General features: G+C 41.4%; 1 protein-coding gene across 11 annotated transcripts in view; it reads left to right on the top strand.

Moving 5' to 3' along the window:
* Positions 1-19,211, top strand: part of LOC148517069 (phosphofurin acidic cluster sorting protein 2-like) — a 358,464-nt gene that overhangs the window by 204,548 nt on the left and 134,705 nt on the right. For all 11 annotated transcript variants that reach the window (XM_088479161.1, XM_088479158.1, XM_088479156.1 and 8 more), the window contains exons 16-18: positions 170-276; positions 8,240-8,394; positions 9,258-9,368. In XM_088479161.1, the coding sequence (XP_088335287.1) occupies positions 170-276; positions 8,240-8,394; positions 9,258-9,368 (373 nt within the window). The remainder of the gene's footprint in view (positions 1-169; positions 277-8,239; positions 8,395-9,257; positions 9,369-19,211) is intronic.

Raw genomic sequence — 19,211 nt, 5'->3', positions numbered from 1 at the left:
GGCCCTTAGCCTCTTAATCATATCTTTGTTTATGTTTCAGCTAAAAGTATTTTTTTTAGTGTATAAATTGTATCTGCCTGTCACTTGTGCATTTCTTTATAGTATATATATTCACATTAGTAATTTGAATTTAGGTTACATTTTAACATTGGTGGTCTCTCCCTTTCAGCTTCTTTCAGAAATCTTACAAAAACATGACCTTCCCTTAGTCTGCACTTGCTCCCCAGCAGATATCCAAGCTGCTTTCAATACAATAGTGTCCAGGATACAAAGATAGTGAGTATTCCATAATCTAATATTTCTAATTTGTTTATGCACAGCTCACACTGTTATTTGCTGTCCATTTTATATTGACTGTATTACTCCACATCTTGCATTGATTTTTTGAGTAGACAATGTAACCGCACATTTATCTTTATCATTTTTATTCAAGTAAAATTTAGAATAACATGATCTCTTATTTGACTGCGTTCCACATCTCCGCACACAAATAAGTCCCACACTAAACTGTCTCCTTTGCAATCCCCCACACAAACTTCATCATTCGCATCTTTAAATATTTTTTGAATACGATATATTGTAGACATCAGGATTTTTACTCTACTGGTTATTCCCAAAAGACTGATATAACTACAGTATGTGTAGTGTAAAGTATAGGTGCAGCAGTAATGGGCTGTAATGAAAGGGAGGCATAGGCAAACGCAAGGGGGGTTTCCGGTTGCCTGAAAACCCCCCTCCCCAGGCCACACCATGTCCACTATAGAAATAGTAATATAGATTTTATTAGTGCTGCATGTTCTTCTCAGTATCACAAATAAATTAATTAGCACCACCTGTGGATTTTTTGTGTCCACCAGTAATAAATACACCTGTGCACCAACTAGAAGATCTGGAAAACAAGCACGGTTAGGTGAGCACTGCTACAGGCCATCAATAGGGTTAATTAAATACCATATAATAACACTATCCAGTCTATGAAGAGACCAATATGGACATATGTCCATTGCATTTCTATGTTCTTCTGCCCAGACTAGTTCCAAAGCTCTGGAATGGTGCCCATATCTGAAATAAAAAACAAATCTCAGGCAGGATGACTCTACTGCTGTATTTACTTACTGTGATCGCTGGTCTTGTATATGCTGGAATTATTACACACAATACACTTTGTATGTAACATATTGAAGCTGGATAAGTGGTAATTATGCCCTCTTCATGGACTGGCCACACTCGCTCTAAAATCAAGCATTTGGGAACCCCCCTCTAGAAATCCTGCGTTTGCCACTGGGAGGGTGATAGGAGTAGGTCATAGACTGGAGAGCATCGGTAAAGAGGAAATGAGGCATGTAGTTCAGTGTGTGACCGCATTAATAACAAAATCAACCAGGTGACTCTGTTTATGTTGAGTTCAACTTGTACATATTTGGTTTGATTTTGGAATCAAACATCCCTCATTTAGACCCCCTGCTCTGTTATCTGAAGTCAGGACTTAAAGCATGCACAGGAGGACTGAAGCTGTTTTATCATCTTTTCTTTTATGGGGCCCATACATCTACCTGTATCCTGTTCTGCCGTCGTCAGGGAATTGGGGGAATCCAACATGTTGGACAATCTTGATTCCCAGAATATGACACGAAAGTAGTTAGTCTGTGATTTTTAGCAGGCTTTCTTTTCCAATCCGCCGACGGGTCACCAACCAACACTGTCCGCGGATTGGTGTTTGGCAGAAGGGGGAATCGGGCTGTAGATGTATGGTCAACACTCTTGGGGACTCCCCTGTTTTCTACATGGTTTGTAGTAAAGTGACGTGTGTGTGTGTGTGTGTGTGTGTATAAATTATTTAGTACTTTCACTAATGAGTAAAGGAAAGATGTTCATGTTCTATTTGTGGTAAAGGTTTCTATTGTTTTTTCAAGAAATTGATCTGCCCTAATTCCCCATATTCGGAATAAAATACCATAGATATATAATTGGTTTATGTGGTTCGGGATTATTGACACTTTTTGAGACATTTTAATAAATAATCCTCAATGGATGTGCTTTAGTTGGCCATGGCAAGAGTGGCAGAATCTACATGTAGATGTGATTGGTATGGTGTGAGTGGAAAGGTTAGCACATGATATGGTAGAGAATCAGCATGGCAAGGATATTAATATGATCACCTGTTATCACCAGACACTATCACCTGCACTACAGAAAGTGTCACGTCTTCTAGAGATGGGAAAGGGAAGAGGAGCTGTTGGATATAAATACAGGTCTTGGCGTTCAGAATTTGCCGCCTATATGCAGCTGCTCCACCTCTACCCATCCACTTGTGAAAGTAACCATCATCATGATCAATGTGAATTAGCACCAATTTTGTATCTGGTGCAAGATATCCTCCAGAAAACAGGGATATCTCTGTAGAGAAAACCCTACCTGGCCTGCGAGATCGCCTATCTGCTGCAGACTTCCACCTGTTTGCCCATAAGTGGAGTTGTGGCTGGGATGCATAGGACTCTGAATCGCCCATAGTTGTGGATGCTCAGCTCGGACGCTGACCTGTGAGAAAAATCGCAAGTTCTGGTGCAAACTAGCAAGAATGCAGTATTATGAAATCATATCGGTATGTAATGTTGCTGTCGTGGTAAGGTGCAGTACAGTAATACTGAAGCAAAATATTTCTTAGTGCTGGTTAGTGAAAAAAGATACACATATGCTTTTATTTCATGCTATTGCAATAAGAGTTACTTTTGTGCCCATTTCTAGTTAATGTTATTTGCTGTGACAGGAGGAGTAACCAGGACTGATTATGGTGGTTTTGTTTTGGAAAATTCAAAGTCCTGCATAAATAATACTGATCTTGGCGCTGGAATGTTACCTGGCCAGAAGTGCCATTGCTTTGTCAGTGCTCTGTGCTGCTTAGTAAGCCATGCTGGTGTTACACTTCCTCCTTGTCCTCTGTGCTGCTTAGTAAGCCATGCTGGTGTTACACTTCCTCCTTGTCCTCTGTGCTGCTTAGTAAGCCATGCTGGTGTTACACTTCCTCCTTGTCCTCTGTGCTGCTTAGTAAGCCATGCTGGTGTTACACTTCCCCTTGTCCTCTGTGCTGCTTAGTAAGCCATGCTGGTGTTACACTTCCTCCTTGTCCTCTGTGCTGCTTAGTAAGCCATGCTGGTGTTACACTTCCTCCTTGTCTTCTGTGCTGCTTAGTAAGCCATGCTGGTGTTACACTTCCTCCTTGTCCTCTGTGCTGCTTAGTAAGCCATGCTGGTGTTACACTTCCTCCTTGTCCTCTGTGCTGCTTAGTAAGCCATGCTGGTGTGTTACACTTCCTCTTTGTCTTCTGTGCTGCTTAGTAAGCCATACTGGTGTTACACTTCCTCCTTGTCCTCTGTGCTGCTTAGTAAGCCATGCTGGTGTTACACTTCCTCCTTGTCTTCTGTGCTGCTTAGTAAGCCATGCTGGTGTTCCTCTTCCTCCTTGTCCTCTGTGCTGCTTAGTAAGCCATGCTGGTGTTACACTTCCTCCTTGTCTTCTGTGCTGCTTAGCAAGCCATGCTGGTGTTACACTTCCTCCTTGTCCTCTGTGCTGCTTAGTAAGCCATGCTGGTGTTACACTTCCTCCTTGTCTTCTGTGCTGCTTAGTAAGCCATGCTGGTGTTACACTTCCTCCTTGTCCTCTGTGCTGCTTAGTAAGCCATGCTGGTGTTACACTTCCTCCTTGTCCTCTGTGCTGCTTAGTAAGCCATGCTGGTGTTACACTTCCTCCTTGTCCTCTGTGCTGCTTAGTAAGCCATGCTGGTGTTACACTTCCTCCTTGTCCTCTGTGCTGCTTAGTAAGCCATGCTGGTGTTACACTTCCCCTTGTCCTCTGTGCTGCTTAGTAAGCCATGCTGGTGTTACACTTCCTCCTTGTCCTCTGTGCTGCTTAGTAAGCCATGCTGGTGTTACACTTCCTCCTTGTCTTCTGTGCTGCTTAGTAAGCCATGCTGGTGTTACACTTCCTCCTTGTCCTCTGTGCTGCTTAGTAAGCCATGCTGGTGTTACACTTCCTCCTTGTCCTCTGTGCTGCTTAGTAAGCCATGCTGGTGTGTTACACTTCCTCCTTGTCTTCTGTGCTGCTTAGTAAGCCATACTGGTGTTACACTTCCTCCTTGTCCTCTGTGCTGCTTAGTAAGCCATGCTGGTGTTCCTCTTCCTCCTTGTCCTCTGTGCTGCTTAGTAAGCCATGCTGGTGTTACACTTCCTCCTTGTCTTCTGTGCTGCTTAGTAAGCCATGCTGGTGTTACACTTCCTCCTTGTCCTCTGTGCTGCTTAGTAAGCCATGCTGGTGTTACACTTCCTCCTTGTCTTCTGTGCTGCTTAGTAAGCCATGCTGGTGTTACACTTCCTCCTTGTCCTCTGTGCTGCTTAGTAAGCCATGCTGGTGTTACACTTCCTCCTTGTCCTCTGTGCTGCTTAGTAAGCCATGCTGGTGTTACACTTCCTCCTTGTCCTCTGTGCTGCTTAGTAAGCCATGCTGGTGTTACACTTCCTCCTTGTCCTCTGTGCTGCTTAGTAAGCCATGCTGGTGTTACACTTCCTCCTTGTCTTCTGTGCTGCTTAGTAAGCCATGCTGGTGTTACACTTCCTCCTTGTCTTCTGTGCTGCTTAGTAAGCCATGCTGGTGTTACACTTCCTCCTTGTCCTCTGTGCTGCTTAGTAAGCCATGCTGGTGTGTTACACTTCCTCCTTGTCTTCTGTGCTGCTTAGTAAGCCATACTGGTGTTACACTTCCTCCTTGTCCTCTGTGCTGCTTAGTAAGCCATGCTGGTGTTCCTCTTCCTCCTTGTCCTCTGTGCTGCTTAGTAAGCCATGCTGGTGTTACACTTCCTCCTTGTCTTCTGTGCTGCTTAGTAAGCCATGCTGGTGTTACACTTCCTCCTTGTCCTCTGTGCTGCTTAGTAAGCCATGCTGGTGTTACACTTCCTCCTTGTCTTCTGTGCTGCTTAGTAAGCCATGCTGGTGTTACACTTCCTCCTTGTCCTCTGTGCTGCTTAGTAAGCCATGCTGGTGTTACACTTCCTCCTTGTCCTCTGTGCTGCTTAGTAAGCCATGCTGGTGTTACACTTCCTCCTTGTCCTCTGTGCTGCTTAGTAAGCCATGCTGGTGTTACACTTCCTCCTTGTCCTCTGTGCTGCTTAGTAAGCCATGCTGGTGTTACACTTCCTCCTTGTCCTCTGTGCTGCTTAGTAAGCCATGCTGGTGTTATACTTCCTCCTTGTCTTCTGTGCTGCTTAGTAAGCCATGCTGGTGTTACACTTCCTCCTTGTCCTCTGTGCTGCTTAGTAAGCCATGCTGGTGTTACACTTCCTCCTTGTCCTCTGTGCTGCTTAGTAAGCCATGCTGGTGTGTTACACTTCCTCCTTGTCTTCTGTGCTGCTTAGTAAGCCATACTGGTGTTACACTTCCTCCTTGTCCTCTGTGCTGCTTAGTAAGCCATGCTGGTGTTCCTCTTCCTCCTTGTCCTCTGTGCTGCTTAGTAAGCCATGCTGGTGTTACACTTCCTCCTTGTCTTCTGTGCTGCTTAGTAAGCCATGCTGGTGTTACACTTCCTCCTTGTCCTCTGTGCTGCTTAGTAAGCCATGCTGGTGTTACACTTCCTCCTTGTCTTCTGTGCTGCTTAGTAAGCCATGCTGGTGTTACACTTCCTCCTTGTCCTCTGTGCTGCTTAGTAAGCCATGCTGGTGTGTTACACTTCCTCCTTGTCCTCTGTGCTGCTTAGTAAGCCATGCTGGTGTTACACTTCCTCCTTGTCCTCTGTGCTGCTTAGTAAGCCATACTGGTGTTACACTTCCTCCTTGTCTGTGCTGCTTAGTAAGCCATGCTGGTGTTACACTTCCTCCTTGTCCTCTGTGCTGCTTAGTAAGCCATGCTGGTGTTACACTTCCTCCTTGTCCTCTGTGCTGCTTAGTAAGCCATGCTGGTGTTACACTTCCTCCTTGTCCTCTGTGCTGCTTAGTAAGCCATGCTGGTGTTACACTTCCTCCTTGTCCTCTGTGCTGCTTAGTAAGCCATGCTGGTGTTACACTTCCTCCTTGTCCTCTGTGCTGCTTAGTAAGCCATGCTGGTGTTACACTTCCTCCTTGTCCTCTGTGCTGCTTAGTAAGCCATGCTGGTGTTACACTTCCTCCTTGTCCTCTGTGCTGCTTAGTAAGCCATGCTGGTGTTACACTTCCTCCTTGTCCTCTGTGCTGCTTAGTAAGCCATGCTGGTGTTACACTTCCTCCTTGTCCTCTGTGCTGCTTAGTAAGCCATGCTGGTGTTATACTTCCTCCTTGTCCTCTGTGCTGCTTAGTAAGCCATGCTGGTGTTACACTTCCTCCTTGTCCTCTGTGCTGCTTAGTAAGCCATGCTGGTGTTACACTTCCTCCTTGTCCTCTGTGCTGCTTAGTAAGCCATGCTGGTGTTATACTTCCTCCTTGTCCTCTGTGCTGCTTAGTAAGCCATGCTGGTGTTACACTTCCTCCTTGTCCTCTGTGCTGCTTAGTAAGCCATACTGGTGTTACACTTCCTCCTTGTCAGCTGACTATTGCTCCCACTGATTGCTGTAACACAGGTACAATACTTAGTACACAGCAGTCATCATATCTGATTAAACAGCGGCCTTGAAGTGCAGACCTTTTCCAGGGATTAGAGCATATAAATGTGTATGGCGAGATGAGCTGCTTTCACATGTGATGGTTTATGTAGTGAATATATTAGTAAAAACCTATTTTAATTCACATATTACTGCAGATAAAAGTATTAGTTATTACTGTACTAAACACTAAGCTTCTCATGCGCTAGTACACACAACTTGTCTGCATGCACCTGTTAGTACCATTTTGTTCATCTTTAGACTTGTGATCCCTACACTTAGAGAAACAGGGGTGGCCAAGCGGAAATTATGTCCAACAAGGTCATGTTTACCTATGTGCAAATGAGTTTGATATGGTCACATATCAGATACGTCTAAAGAGACAGACGGAGCAATTTTTCAGCAAATTAAAAGCCCCAATACCTGTGCCACACATTTTTTGTTAGTAGCTACAGATTTTCCACCACACTGATCTGGTATATATCCGCCCAAATGGAGAATGACATAGCGACAGAAAAACAGGAAATATGGGCAGATTGAGAATGCACACACACTACTCAATATGGGGAAATTAAGGCCAAGATGTTCGGTCTTGACCGACAGATCGGATAATCGGAAGATTGCATTTGTGGATGTTTTCTAACCATTTTATCGCTGAAAAGCTGAAACGATCGTTCATATACTCTATGTATAAATGAGGCCGATCACCCTATTATTGGCAAATCAGCCCAATAAGTGTATAGTGTGTAAATACTGTAGCTTTAGGTGATATATCTATTGCAGGAAGCGTAATGTAATCATAAGCGACAATGATGATGGCCACCTGCAGCACTACAGCTCCTGATTGGCTGTTTACGTATTGACCTCCAGCCTAATTACTAATTCGTTGTGCTTATTTTAAATATTTTGGTGGACATCTGTTGTCCTTTTTTGGTATTTCCATTGGAACCAACTCACTGAGTGAAAGGCAGTATGCCATTTCATAATTAAAGTGTTAAATAACAGGTACGTTTTAATTATTAACCATTAAGACATTAACTCTCATGTAAATTGCACTTGATTACGTTGTGTACAAATAGGACAAAGGGACATTGGCATTTACTATTAACTCCATCAAGCCATCTCTACACTATCGTTACAGCAGCACAAAACAGCATATATAAAAAGAGGAGACATGGTTTTCTTGTCTGAGATCTTATAATCCTATAATAACCATTATAATGAAAACGAATGTAAGCATATATTATGTGTAACTATATGTCTGGGGAGCAGTACTGCTTTTCAGTTGGCCAGAATTTTTTTTTTTTTTTTTTTTTTACTTTTCATGTCTTTTTTCTGCAAACGTCCAGTGTACACAATGTGCGCCTCTCCAAATCAGCACCTAAGTGTGTGTGTGTTCTTTACTGTAATGGGAGTGGGGGAGAGGTATAAAGCCTTGTATAGATTGGAGAAGTTGTCATAACAACCAATCGGCCACTAGCTAGCATTTATTAAATACATTCTAGAAATGATAGGGAGGTTGCTATTGGCAACTTCTCCACTTGTCCACTTTTTAGAATTCTTTATACATTTGTCTCAATGACCCTTTAAGATAAACCACATTTGATGATGTTGAACATTGTATCCACGTTTTGTCTTCTAGTTGCAATTGCAATTCACAGCCGCCAAATCCTGTGAAAGTGGCTGTTGCAGGAGCTCAAAATTACCTCAGTGCCGTGCTCAGACTGTTCGTGGAGCAGCTGTCACACAAGACTCCAGACTGGTTGGGATACATGCGGTTTCTCATCATTCCATTAGGTAAATTCCATACACGAGTTCAGCTTGACGCCACTTATCTTTGTATATCAGTATAGTAGTAAGCAGGGTAGTGTCACTTTGTCTGATATTGTTGCAGGAGGATGTGACACGCTTGTATTGGCTATGTACCGACATTCAGATTTTGCTTTCAGTTTAATCCCTTGTCAGTTAATTATATCAGTGTTGCAAGAAGCTTTCACATATTATTGCCTAATATCCAAGATTTGGAACATGCACATTATCGGCAGCCCTAGCATACTCTGTAGCTCCTGACACTTGTACGGAAATGGTGCTATGACGTCTTTGTAAAATCCTATTACCTAAGTTTGAAAAATGAACCAGCAAGTACAGCTTGGAGAAGTTTATTTGTATTTCTTTGAAGGGTCCAATATTGCTGGCGCTCAATTATGAAGAATCAGAGCAGGGCATCTATATTAATCAGTGTTCTCCCCAGAAAATTTTTCCAGCCGGGTGGCATCAAGAAGTAGCCGGGTGGGGGCCTTCACAATAATAAAATGTTTTAAACCCTTACCTTATAATGATTTGAAATAACATTTTATACATTAATTCTCTTCTTCTTATTAGACTCCCAGTCATCTGATTATGAAAAAACTGCAAACTCTGTAGGATCTGGTCCTTTTTATACAGCTCCCAGATACTGTCCCCCCTTGCAGGCTTCCAAAGTGCCGTGTGGTAGGCTGTTTCCTGCCGGGTGGTGCAACGGCAAAAAACAGCCTGGGGAGAACACTGTTAATGTTGTGCTATCCTGCTGCTTTGTTTGTCATCTGCAAAATGTGGCTAATGGTGTAAATTTGTATTTGTTGTGTTTAGTACTGGATTAATTATTTGTGGGGGTTTTGCAGGTTCTCACCCTGTGGCCAAATACCTGGGCTCTGTGGACTACAAATACAACAACCTCTTCCAGGATCCAGCTTGGAGAGACCTATTCACAAAACTGGATGCCCAAACCTCAGGTAGGAGCTTGCTGATTCTTGCCCATATGTAAAATATTATGGTACTTGTTAATTATATGGGCACCATTTTCCCATCGAACCTCTGAAACAACTTGTAACAACCAGTACGAGAACGCTGCTTCCTAATAATTTGTTAGCATGTACTGGTTTCTATGTTCTGATTAATCTATACTAATCTAATAAGAACGTTGTGTCTATCTATCTGTTCCAACTTGGTGCATAAACTACCAAACTGATATTAGAAATAACCTGCACTTTGTTTCATCTTGCTCCGTCAAGGTAAAGCTGAGCAATAACAAAAACAAAATTTATTGACATCAATGCAAGAGATAGGTGTGGTACCATGTGTAAGGGGTGGGGGGAGAGGTGTTTCTTGCCGGCATTCACTTGAATAGGATAGGCTACAGAGCAGCCTGTGCACAGGGCACACAGTGGCATTGGTGGGTAAAGGCTGTTTATAACTGCTGGTCACGTGGGGCGTTCCCGCGACAGGTCGCCTATACAAAGCAATACAGGTTGAGGCTCCCATATCCAAATATTCCGAAATACGGATAATTTTTAGCATGCTTGAGAAAGTGAAACCTTTGCTTTCTGATGGCCCAATGTACACAAACTTTGTGTAAAGCACAAATTATTAAAAATATAGTATAAAATAACCTTCAGGCTGTGTGTATAAGGTGCATATGAAACATAAGTGAATTTCATGTATGTACACAAATTTTTTCTAATGCACAAAATTATTAAAAATATAGTATAAAATTACCTTTAGGCTATACCTTTAGGTATATGGTCTATATAAAGCATAAATGCATTCTGTGTTTAGATTTGTGTCCCATTCCCAAGATATTTCATTATTTTATGCAAATATTCCAAAATACGGAATATTCCGATATCCAAAATACCCCTGGTCCCAAGCATTTTGGATATGGGAGACTCAACCTGTACAACTAAAACACCTGAAATACAAAAAATGTGGGCAGAAGCAATTTCAACATGGGCGAAGCCGCAGGCAACAGCTAGTGAACTAATTAATCAGGTAGCAAATCATGTCATCTGGTCTTTACATGGTTTTTACGTGTATTTACTCTGATGATTTTGTACATTAAGTATGGATTTGGCACCACTTGGTGGGGTGCAGTCCGCACTGGGTGTCACTTCCACAATGCAGCACTGAGTAGGTTTTGGTTCTGCTACTACCTGCCAGATCACAGTGCATTCAAAATACTCACTCTTACTTACAAAGCACTCAACAGCTCTGTCCATTCGTACATCTCAAACCTCATATTGACATACTGTGACTAAGTCCTGTTTCGTATTCGCTTTAATACCCTCCTCTCTTTCTACAATGTAGATTTTTATTGTGTGTGTTTCCCACATGCGGAATTAATGCATCTGGTCAGGCTCTTACCAAGATTTCAATTCTTTAAATGCAGTTAGAAAACCCACCTATTTACCAGAGCCTGACCTTCTCCCACCCATTATATGCACATCAGTACACCCTCGCTACTGTCCAGATGACCATTCTGACCTACACCTGCTCCTTGTATTTAGGCTCTGCCATTTTCCTATTAGGTTCCAAGCTCTCTCACGATACCGGCTTTCCCTGCCCTTTGGGTCTACATTTTATTTTTCTCCCCTGACTGGTGTTTGTTCTCTTTGCCCAATGCTGTGTAACTCTGTGGAACCTTACATAGAAAGTAATAATAATAAAGCATTTTTAATACTGTATTTTAGGAAATTCAAACATTTCAACTAGCTTACTTTAGACGACGTAAGACTAAAAATGTTTTGTGTCATGTTTTAAAATTGAGTTTATAATGAGAGAGATGTTGGTTATATTATCGTATAGACGTGATGGAAAGCGGTCTGCTTTGACTAAGTCAAGGGGGTCAATCCAATTAGGTGCAAATTGCAAGTAGCGAGTTTGTCTCTTGAAACTCAACGACTTCGCACAAATGCGCGCTCCAGAGAATCTCCTGCCCAATAAAAAATGCCTATTTGCGGTACTCGCAGCGGAGGTTTGCGAAATGACTGCCAAATGTGGTGAGAGAGATGTGTATGAAAAAGTTGGGAGACCATCCTGGACCCCCCAAAATTGATAAATTTGTTAGCAAGACCATATAGAAGGCTGTTTGTGGGCGTTAGGAAGGGACTGAAGTTTTTTGAATGGTGTCAAATGGCTGATTTGTGCTTTTTTTTAAAAAACTAAGTGAAAAAATTATAAAAAGAAAACTTTTTCGTTTAATCTCAAATTAATTAAACAAAAAATGCAAAAACAATAAGTTTGAAATAAGGTGATTTTGGGATCCTTTGAGGGTACTTTAAAAAAATTGTAGAAAAATGATAAAAAACCCTCCACATTTTTTCAATTAAAAAACAAAATACTGTAATAAAATTTGGGGTGCCTAAACTAATGAAAAAGTTGATTTTGTGGTAATTTGAGGCCATTTTTTTTTTTTCAACCCCAAAAAATTACATGTAAGTACAGTATTTGACTAAGCTAATTGGAAACTTCCAATTGCCCAATTAGTCATTATGAGGCTGTCCAAGGGGTTCAGCACAGAGTCTCGACATTTTAACCTTAAAATAAATATTTTCCCTTCCATCTCCCACCTTCAGGGAAGTGCAAATGAAAAAATGACAATTCACTGACTGGTTGAGTGCGAGTTACTAATTGGATTGCAAAATTAATTCACTGTGCGAATTTGAAGAGAAAACAACAACTCGCACCTCGCAATTCGCACCTAATTGGATTGACCCCAAAAAATGTTTAACACCTTTGAAGGGCAATTTTAAATCCAAACCTTCTTTAGAAGCCCTGAAAACTAGCAAGATCACTGACTCATTTATAACCTTGGCTCAAAATAATCCAGGGGTTGCATAATTTCAGATTCAGCTTTCGTGGTATAAAATATCTTTGTATGCTAACAGTTTTGCATACCATCCATTTTTCCAATTTGGATGACATTTAAATTCTACTAATCTCTGGAAACCTCAGCAGTGGGTTTTCAGCTTTATTAAATAAAAGGGGAGCGAGTGGATAGCCTTTGAGTGGACTTGTATAACAATAATGATGACTCTTCCAATTCCGCATACACAGTGCTGTTTGTCCACCCCTCATCCAAAGTCAGAACAGCTGAAAAGAAACCTGGAGGGTTCCAAAGAATCGGGCTACAAAGCTGTTTATTTTTCTAGTCTTGGTGGCTTACCTGCAGCTGTGCCATTGCTAGGAGGAGCCGGAGGTTTATAGGCTCCTTTACTGAAGCCTCAGCGTAATGATATTAAATGAATATCCCTACATATTTTCTATGACTACTTGGATGTATAGCAATATAGATTTTGACCTTTATTAGCGACTTAGTAAGTTACTGTTACTGTTCATCTGTGAACTAAAATGATACTGAACCATAACTGTATATATTAATTACACAAACTAGCACAGGCACTATATCTGTATATAGTAATTACGCAAAGTAACGCAGGCACTATAACTATATATTACGCAAACTAGCCCAGGCACTATAACTGTATATATTAATTACGCAAACTAGCGCAGGCACTATAACTATATATTACGCAAACTAGCGCAGGCACTATAACTGTATATATTGCGCAAACTAGTGCAGGCACTATAACTGTATATATTAATTATGCAAACTAGCGCAGGCACTATAACTATATATTACGCAAACTAGCCCAGGCACTATAACTGTATATATTAATTACGCAAACTAGCGCAGGCACTATAACTATATATTACGCAAACTAGCGCAGGCACTATAACTGTATATATTGCGCAAATTAGTGCAGGCATTATAACTGTATATATTAATTATGCAAACTAGCGCAGGCACTATAACTATATATTACGCAAACTAGCGCAGGCACTATAACTGTATATATTGCACAAACTAGCGCAGGCACTATAACTGTATATATTAATTACGCAAACTAGCGCAGGCACTATAACTGTATATATTACGCAAACTGGCGCAGGCACTATAACTGTATATATTAATTACGCAAACTAGCGCAGGCTCTATAACTGTATATATTACGCAAACTAGCGCAGGCACTATAACTGTATATATTACGCAAACTAGCGCAGGCACTATAACTGTATATATTACGCAAACTAGCACAGGCACTATAACTGTATATATTAATTACGTAAACTAGCGCAGGCACTATAAATGTATACATTAATTATGCAAACTAGCGAAGGCACTATAACTGTATATATTACGCAAACTAGCCCAGGCACTATAACTGTATATATTAATTACGCAAACTAGCGCAGGCACTATAACTATATATTACGCAAACTAGCGCAGGCACTATAACTGTATATATTGCGCAAACTAGTGCAGGCACTATAACTGTATATATTAATTATGCAAACTAGCGCAGGCACTATAACTATATATTACGCAAACTAGCGCAGGCACTATAACTGTATATATTGCACAAACTAGCGCAGGCACTATAACTGTATATATTAATTACGCAAACTAGCGCAGGCACTATAACTGTATATATTACGCAAACTGGCGCAGGCACTATAACTGTATATATTACGCAAACTAGCGCAGGCTCTATAACTGTATATATTACGCAAACTAGCGCAGGCACTATAACTGTATATATTACGCAAACTAGCGCAGGCACTATAACTGTATATATTACGCAAACTAGCACAGGCACTATAACTGTATATATTAATTACGTAAACTAGCGCAGGCACTATAAATGTATACATTAATTACGCAAACTAGCGAAGGCACTATAACTGTATATATTACGCAAACTAGCGCAGGCACTATAACTGTATATATTAATTACGCAAACTAGTGCAGGCACTATAACTGTATAAATTACGCAAACTAGCGCAGGCACTATAACTGTATATATTAATTACGCAAACTAGCGCAGGCACTATAACTGTATATATTATCATTGTTTGTAGGAGATCTGGGATTATCTCCATAGTGCCAGCAGCTACCATTATCCTATACCAACCAACAAGCGCAGGTTTCACATCAACGTCATACAGATGTTCTCCAGAGAGTGATAAAATGGCCATTTGTTTCCATGGTAGAAATTAAGCCCAATCTATAGAGTAAGGGGATCAAAGTTACGGTACTATGCTTTGGAAGCAGGATTGCACATTATGTTTACATGATGATTTCTGTATGGGTTATTCATTGGTCAGTAGCAACAGACGATACAGTCAGGTGCATAAATATTGGGACATTGACAGAATTTTCATATTTTGGCCTCTATTCACCACCACAATGGCTTTGAAATGAAACAAACAAGATGTGCTTTAACTGCAGACTTTCAGATTTAATTTGAGGGTAATTACATCCAAATCAGGTGAACGGTGTAGGAATTGCAACGGTTTCTATATGTGCCTCCCACTTTTTAAGGGACCAAAAGTAATGGGACTGTCAACTCAAAAGCTATTTCATGGACAGGTGTGGGCTATTCCCTCGTTATTTCATTATCAATTAAGCAGGTAAAAGGTCTGGAGTTGATTCTAGGTGTGACATTTGCATTTGGAATCAGTTGCTGTCGACTCTCAATATGAGATCCAAAGAGCTGTCACTATCAGTGAAGCAAGCCATCATTAGGCTGAAAAATCAAAACAAACCCATCAGAGAGAGAGCAAAAACATTAGGTGTGGCCAAATCAACTGTTTGGAACATTCCTAAAAAGAAAGAATGCATCGGAGAGCTCAGCAACACCAAAAGACCTGGAAGACCACGGAAAACAACTGTGGTGGATGACAGAAGAATTATTTCCCTGGTGAAGAAAAATCCCTTCACAACAGTTGGCCAAATCAAGAACACTCTCCAGGAGGTAGGTGTATATGTGTCAAAGTCAACAATCAAGAGAAGACTTCACAAAAGTGAATATAGAGGGTTCACCACAAGATGTAAACCATTGGTGAGCCACAAAAATAGGAAGACCAGATTAGAGTTTGCCAAACAATATCTAAAAAAGCCATTACAGTTCTGGAACAACATCCTATGGACAGATGAGACAAAAAGCTCAACTTGTACCAGAGCGATGGGAAGAGAAGAGTATGGAGAAGGAAAGGAACTGCTCATGATCCAAAACATACCACCTCATTAGTGAAGCATGGTGGTGGTATTGTCATGGTGTGGGCATGTATGGCTGCCAATGGAACTGTTCCCTTGTATTTATTGATGATGTGACTGCTGACAAAAGCAGCAGAATGAATTCTGAAATGTTTCGGGCAATATTATATGCTCATATTCAGTAAAATGCTTCACAACTCATTGGACGGCGCTTCGCAGTGCAGATGGACAATGACCCGAAGCATACTGCAAAAGCAACCAAAGAGATTTTTAAGGCTAAAAAGTGGAATGTTATGCAATGGCCAAGTCAATCCCCTGACCTGAATCCGATTGAGCATGCATTTCACTTGATGAAGACAAAACTGAAGGGAAAATGCCCCAAGAACAAGCAGGAACTGAAGACATTTGCAGTAGAGGCCTGGCAGAGCATCACCAGGAATGAAACCCAACGTCTGGTGATGTCTATGCGTTTCAGACTTCAGGCTGTAATTGCCTGCAAAGGATTTGCAACAAAGTATTAAAAAGTGAAAGTTAGATTTAGGATTGTTTATTTAGTCCCATTACTTTTGGCCTCTTAAAAAGTGGGAGGCACATATAGAAATCGTTGTAATTCCTACACCGTTCACCTGATTTGGATGTAATTACCCTCAAATTAAATCTGAAAGTCTGCAGTTAAAGCACATCTTGTTTGTTTCATTTCAAAGCCATTGTGGTGGTGTATAGAGGCCAAAATATGAAAATTCTGTCAATGTCCAAATATTTATTCACCTGACTGTATATAATGAGAGACTTCCTTTCACTCCTCGTCTTTGAGAAACTTCCTAAGCTGCCTAAGAAAAATTACAAACAGAATCATTGAGGGAATTATTGGTGCTGCCACTGAGTGCTTCAAAGCAGTGAAATGATCAGACTTTCCCCAGCCTCATCTTTTCATTCAAGTCTGCCGCCCCTCCTAAATGCCCAGCCTCTGTACTCCACAGCTCTGCTCCCCTCTCCCACCTTGTGTCTGTCCCTATGCCCCATAGAATGTAGGCACTTGCAAGTTGGGCCTACTCTCCTGTGGTCTCCTACATGTAATTATGTAATTGGACAGAACTATATAAAGGATCACATGGGAGAATAAATAGACAATGTTTAATAGCAATTATAAAGTAAACAGAAAAGGAATGGGTTTTCTGTGTGAAGCTTCTATAGTTGGAATTTCATTTTCATCCAGAACTGCGGGCTTGATTCAGAGATGGACGGATTTGCAGAGCCGCACACAAGCAACTCTGCCATCTGAAATGCAAGCGCAGCAGGAGATGTCTTTAGGAAACAGATACCTACTTACTGCATCTGCGTGGTTGCAGTCTTGGGTCACCATCTGAACAATCATGACAATCAGTCGCCATTGTTTGTCTTTGGCAAGGCTGCAGTAGATGAAGCTTACCACAGCCTGACAGGATCCTGGCAGCTTCGATCTTTGGAGAAAAATTGGACACAAAGGAAGTAAATCACATATTTTACCACCAGATAAATGATATAATGTAGGAGTGTTCCTTCAACTACTTGCCTGCAGTTAAAATATATTAACATATCGGCCAGTGAAGCCGTATTTCCTGCAATTTAGTTGGACAAAATTATAAACAACCTTTTAGTTCCTCCAGGAATATCTAAGGTCAACCGGCCTGAGACCTTGCAATGACTATTGTCTAGGCCAGTACTCACTGAATCCTGATGGTGGCAAGGACTTGAAGTATGCTGGATGCTCACCACTCATGATCATTGGGATCATGACATCTTCAGTCAACTGCAGTTCTTGGGAGTACAAATAGACACAGCAAAAAACATCTTTGTCAGAAACAAGACTTGTCAATTTTCAGCATCTAGCTTCTCAGCTTCAGTCTAGGAAGAGACTACGAATAAGACAGTGTCTCTGGGCCTGATTCAGAAATGTACACATATCACACAGGTGCTGCATCTTTCTACCCTGCGGATGTGTTATAATATGCTAATGCCGCAGGTGGTGTCTTGTGTAAATAGACACCTCCTGTCGCCTTCATCGATTTGCTGCTGCGTCCGTGGATGCAGCATCCGAACATCTGCATGAATATCAGTAATCTGAATAACTATACAGGATACTCAGGATGACGGGGAATGGAATTTCATGCTGTTGAAGCCAGTGAAGCTGCGTCCGAGGACGCAGCCCTAGGTTCAACACACCTAGAAAACATGGACGACTTGTCCCTGCTTTCTGCAAAGCTGCCTGTTGCCATCTCTGCTCAGCCTCCCAACGGCAGCAGCCTGAGCACTGTGAATGATCTCACAGAACAAGACCTGCACTTGCACAGTGCGGCAGATCTCACACCACCGCAGAAGTACGTAACCCATTGGGCTTGTGTACATCTCTGTATTTGGCCCTCTGTCTCTTAGGAATGCTTTCATCCTCAATCAGCATTATTCCTTGGGCAATGCAGAACAATTTATGCAAAACAGCAGAGTTGTCCTCTTTTCATAACTTTACCACCGTGAGCTCTTCTGTGGATGTTCACAATTTGGAAGGAACATTCTTCAGTCATTCAATAAAACTTTGTTGCAACTAAATGCACTTTTACTGTTTATTATATGTAACCCACTCTCTGTTTCGTGTATTGTTTGGGTGAATACCATTCGTGGATGACTGCTATGGAGTTGATAAAGGAGAAAGCAATTTATTACCGTTAATGTTTTTCCTTCAGGTACTCCATGGCTGACCTATATTTCCCACCCGTGTTGTCTGTCTGTTTTAGATGGCAGTTTAGGCAATTTGTCAATGCTGAAGGGGAGTCGCATTATGTAATTTATAATAAGCTATAAGCAAAACACAGCAAAGAAAAGGATCTTTGTCCCAAGTAATTTGCACCACTGCAGGACTAGCCTTAAACCACACAATGGGGTAGATTTACTAACTGTCTGGTTTTAAAAGCCTTGGCTGATCGGTCGCTCTGACCAATGGATTTTAAACGGCAATTGTGATAAATGCTAAATTGGTCATTGGTGGCTTTGAAAACCCGACAGCTAGTAAATCTACTCCAATGCCTTCCTGTATAATGAGTGCTGGTGGAAATAATATGTCCAGTGATTAAGCAAACCTGTGTAGACATATGCAGTCATTGTGGAATCACAGAATAAACTGCTTTTAAATCCCTTTTCGGACACCCTTTATTGTTACCTGTATACAGATTTACACTTGGATGCCCACCATTTCTATATGAAAATCCAGAAATCTTTCAAGAGGATGGCTCTGTATTGGTTTCAGGATTAATGAACTGTATATGAGCAGAAAGCTTCCAGACCATTGTCCCAGTCAATCCTAGTAGTCTTTGGGTGGATCGTTGCTGTTTTACCCCCTCTTACAGATTGGCCACAATGCTCACACTCATTAGCAGTGTTTCCAGTGCCTATTTAAATGTATGGCAACTGCTTTTGCCTCTATGGGATCCAATTAAGAGCAAGATACAACCCCAAGACATAATCCCTTTAGCACCCTTTCCTGATGCTGAAAGGGGTTATGACATCATTTCAATGTTTAGCAAATAGCAGTAAGCTTAGCTTAATCCTATGCCATCTATTGATGACATAAGTGATGCTATCTTTTTTTTCCCGGGGACTCAGCAAAGCCTACGGATGGCCATTGACAATGTATGGTCTGCCACTAATGGGGGTTGGTTTTTCCATAGACAGTGAGCATCCAATGCTTCCCCGCCATTGATGGCAAAGA

This window comes from Taudactylus pleione, unplaced genomic scaffold, assembly GCF_031769625.1.
Source record: "Taudactylus pleione unplaced genomic scaffold, aTauple2 ptg000227l, whole genome shotgun sequence".
In the NCBI taxonomy this organism is placed as follows: Eukaryota; Metazoa; Chordata; class Amphibia; order Anura; family Myobatrachidae; genus Taudactylus; species Taudactylus pleione.
Note: the sequence above shows the minus strand (reverse complement) of the source record. Positions and strands in the feature narration are given on the sequence as shown.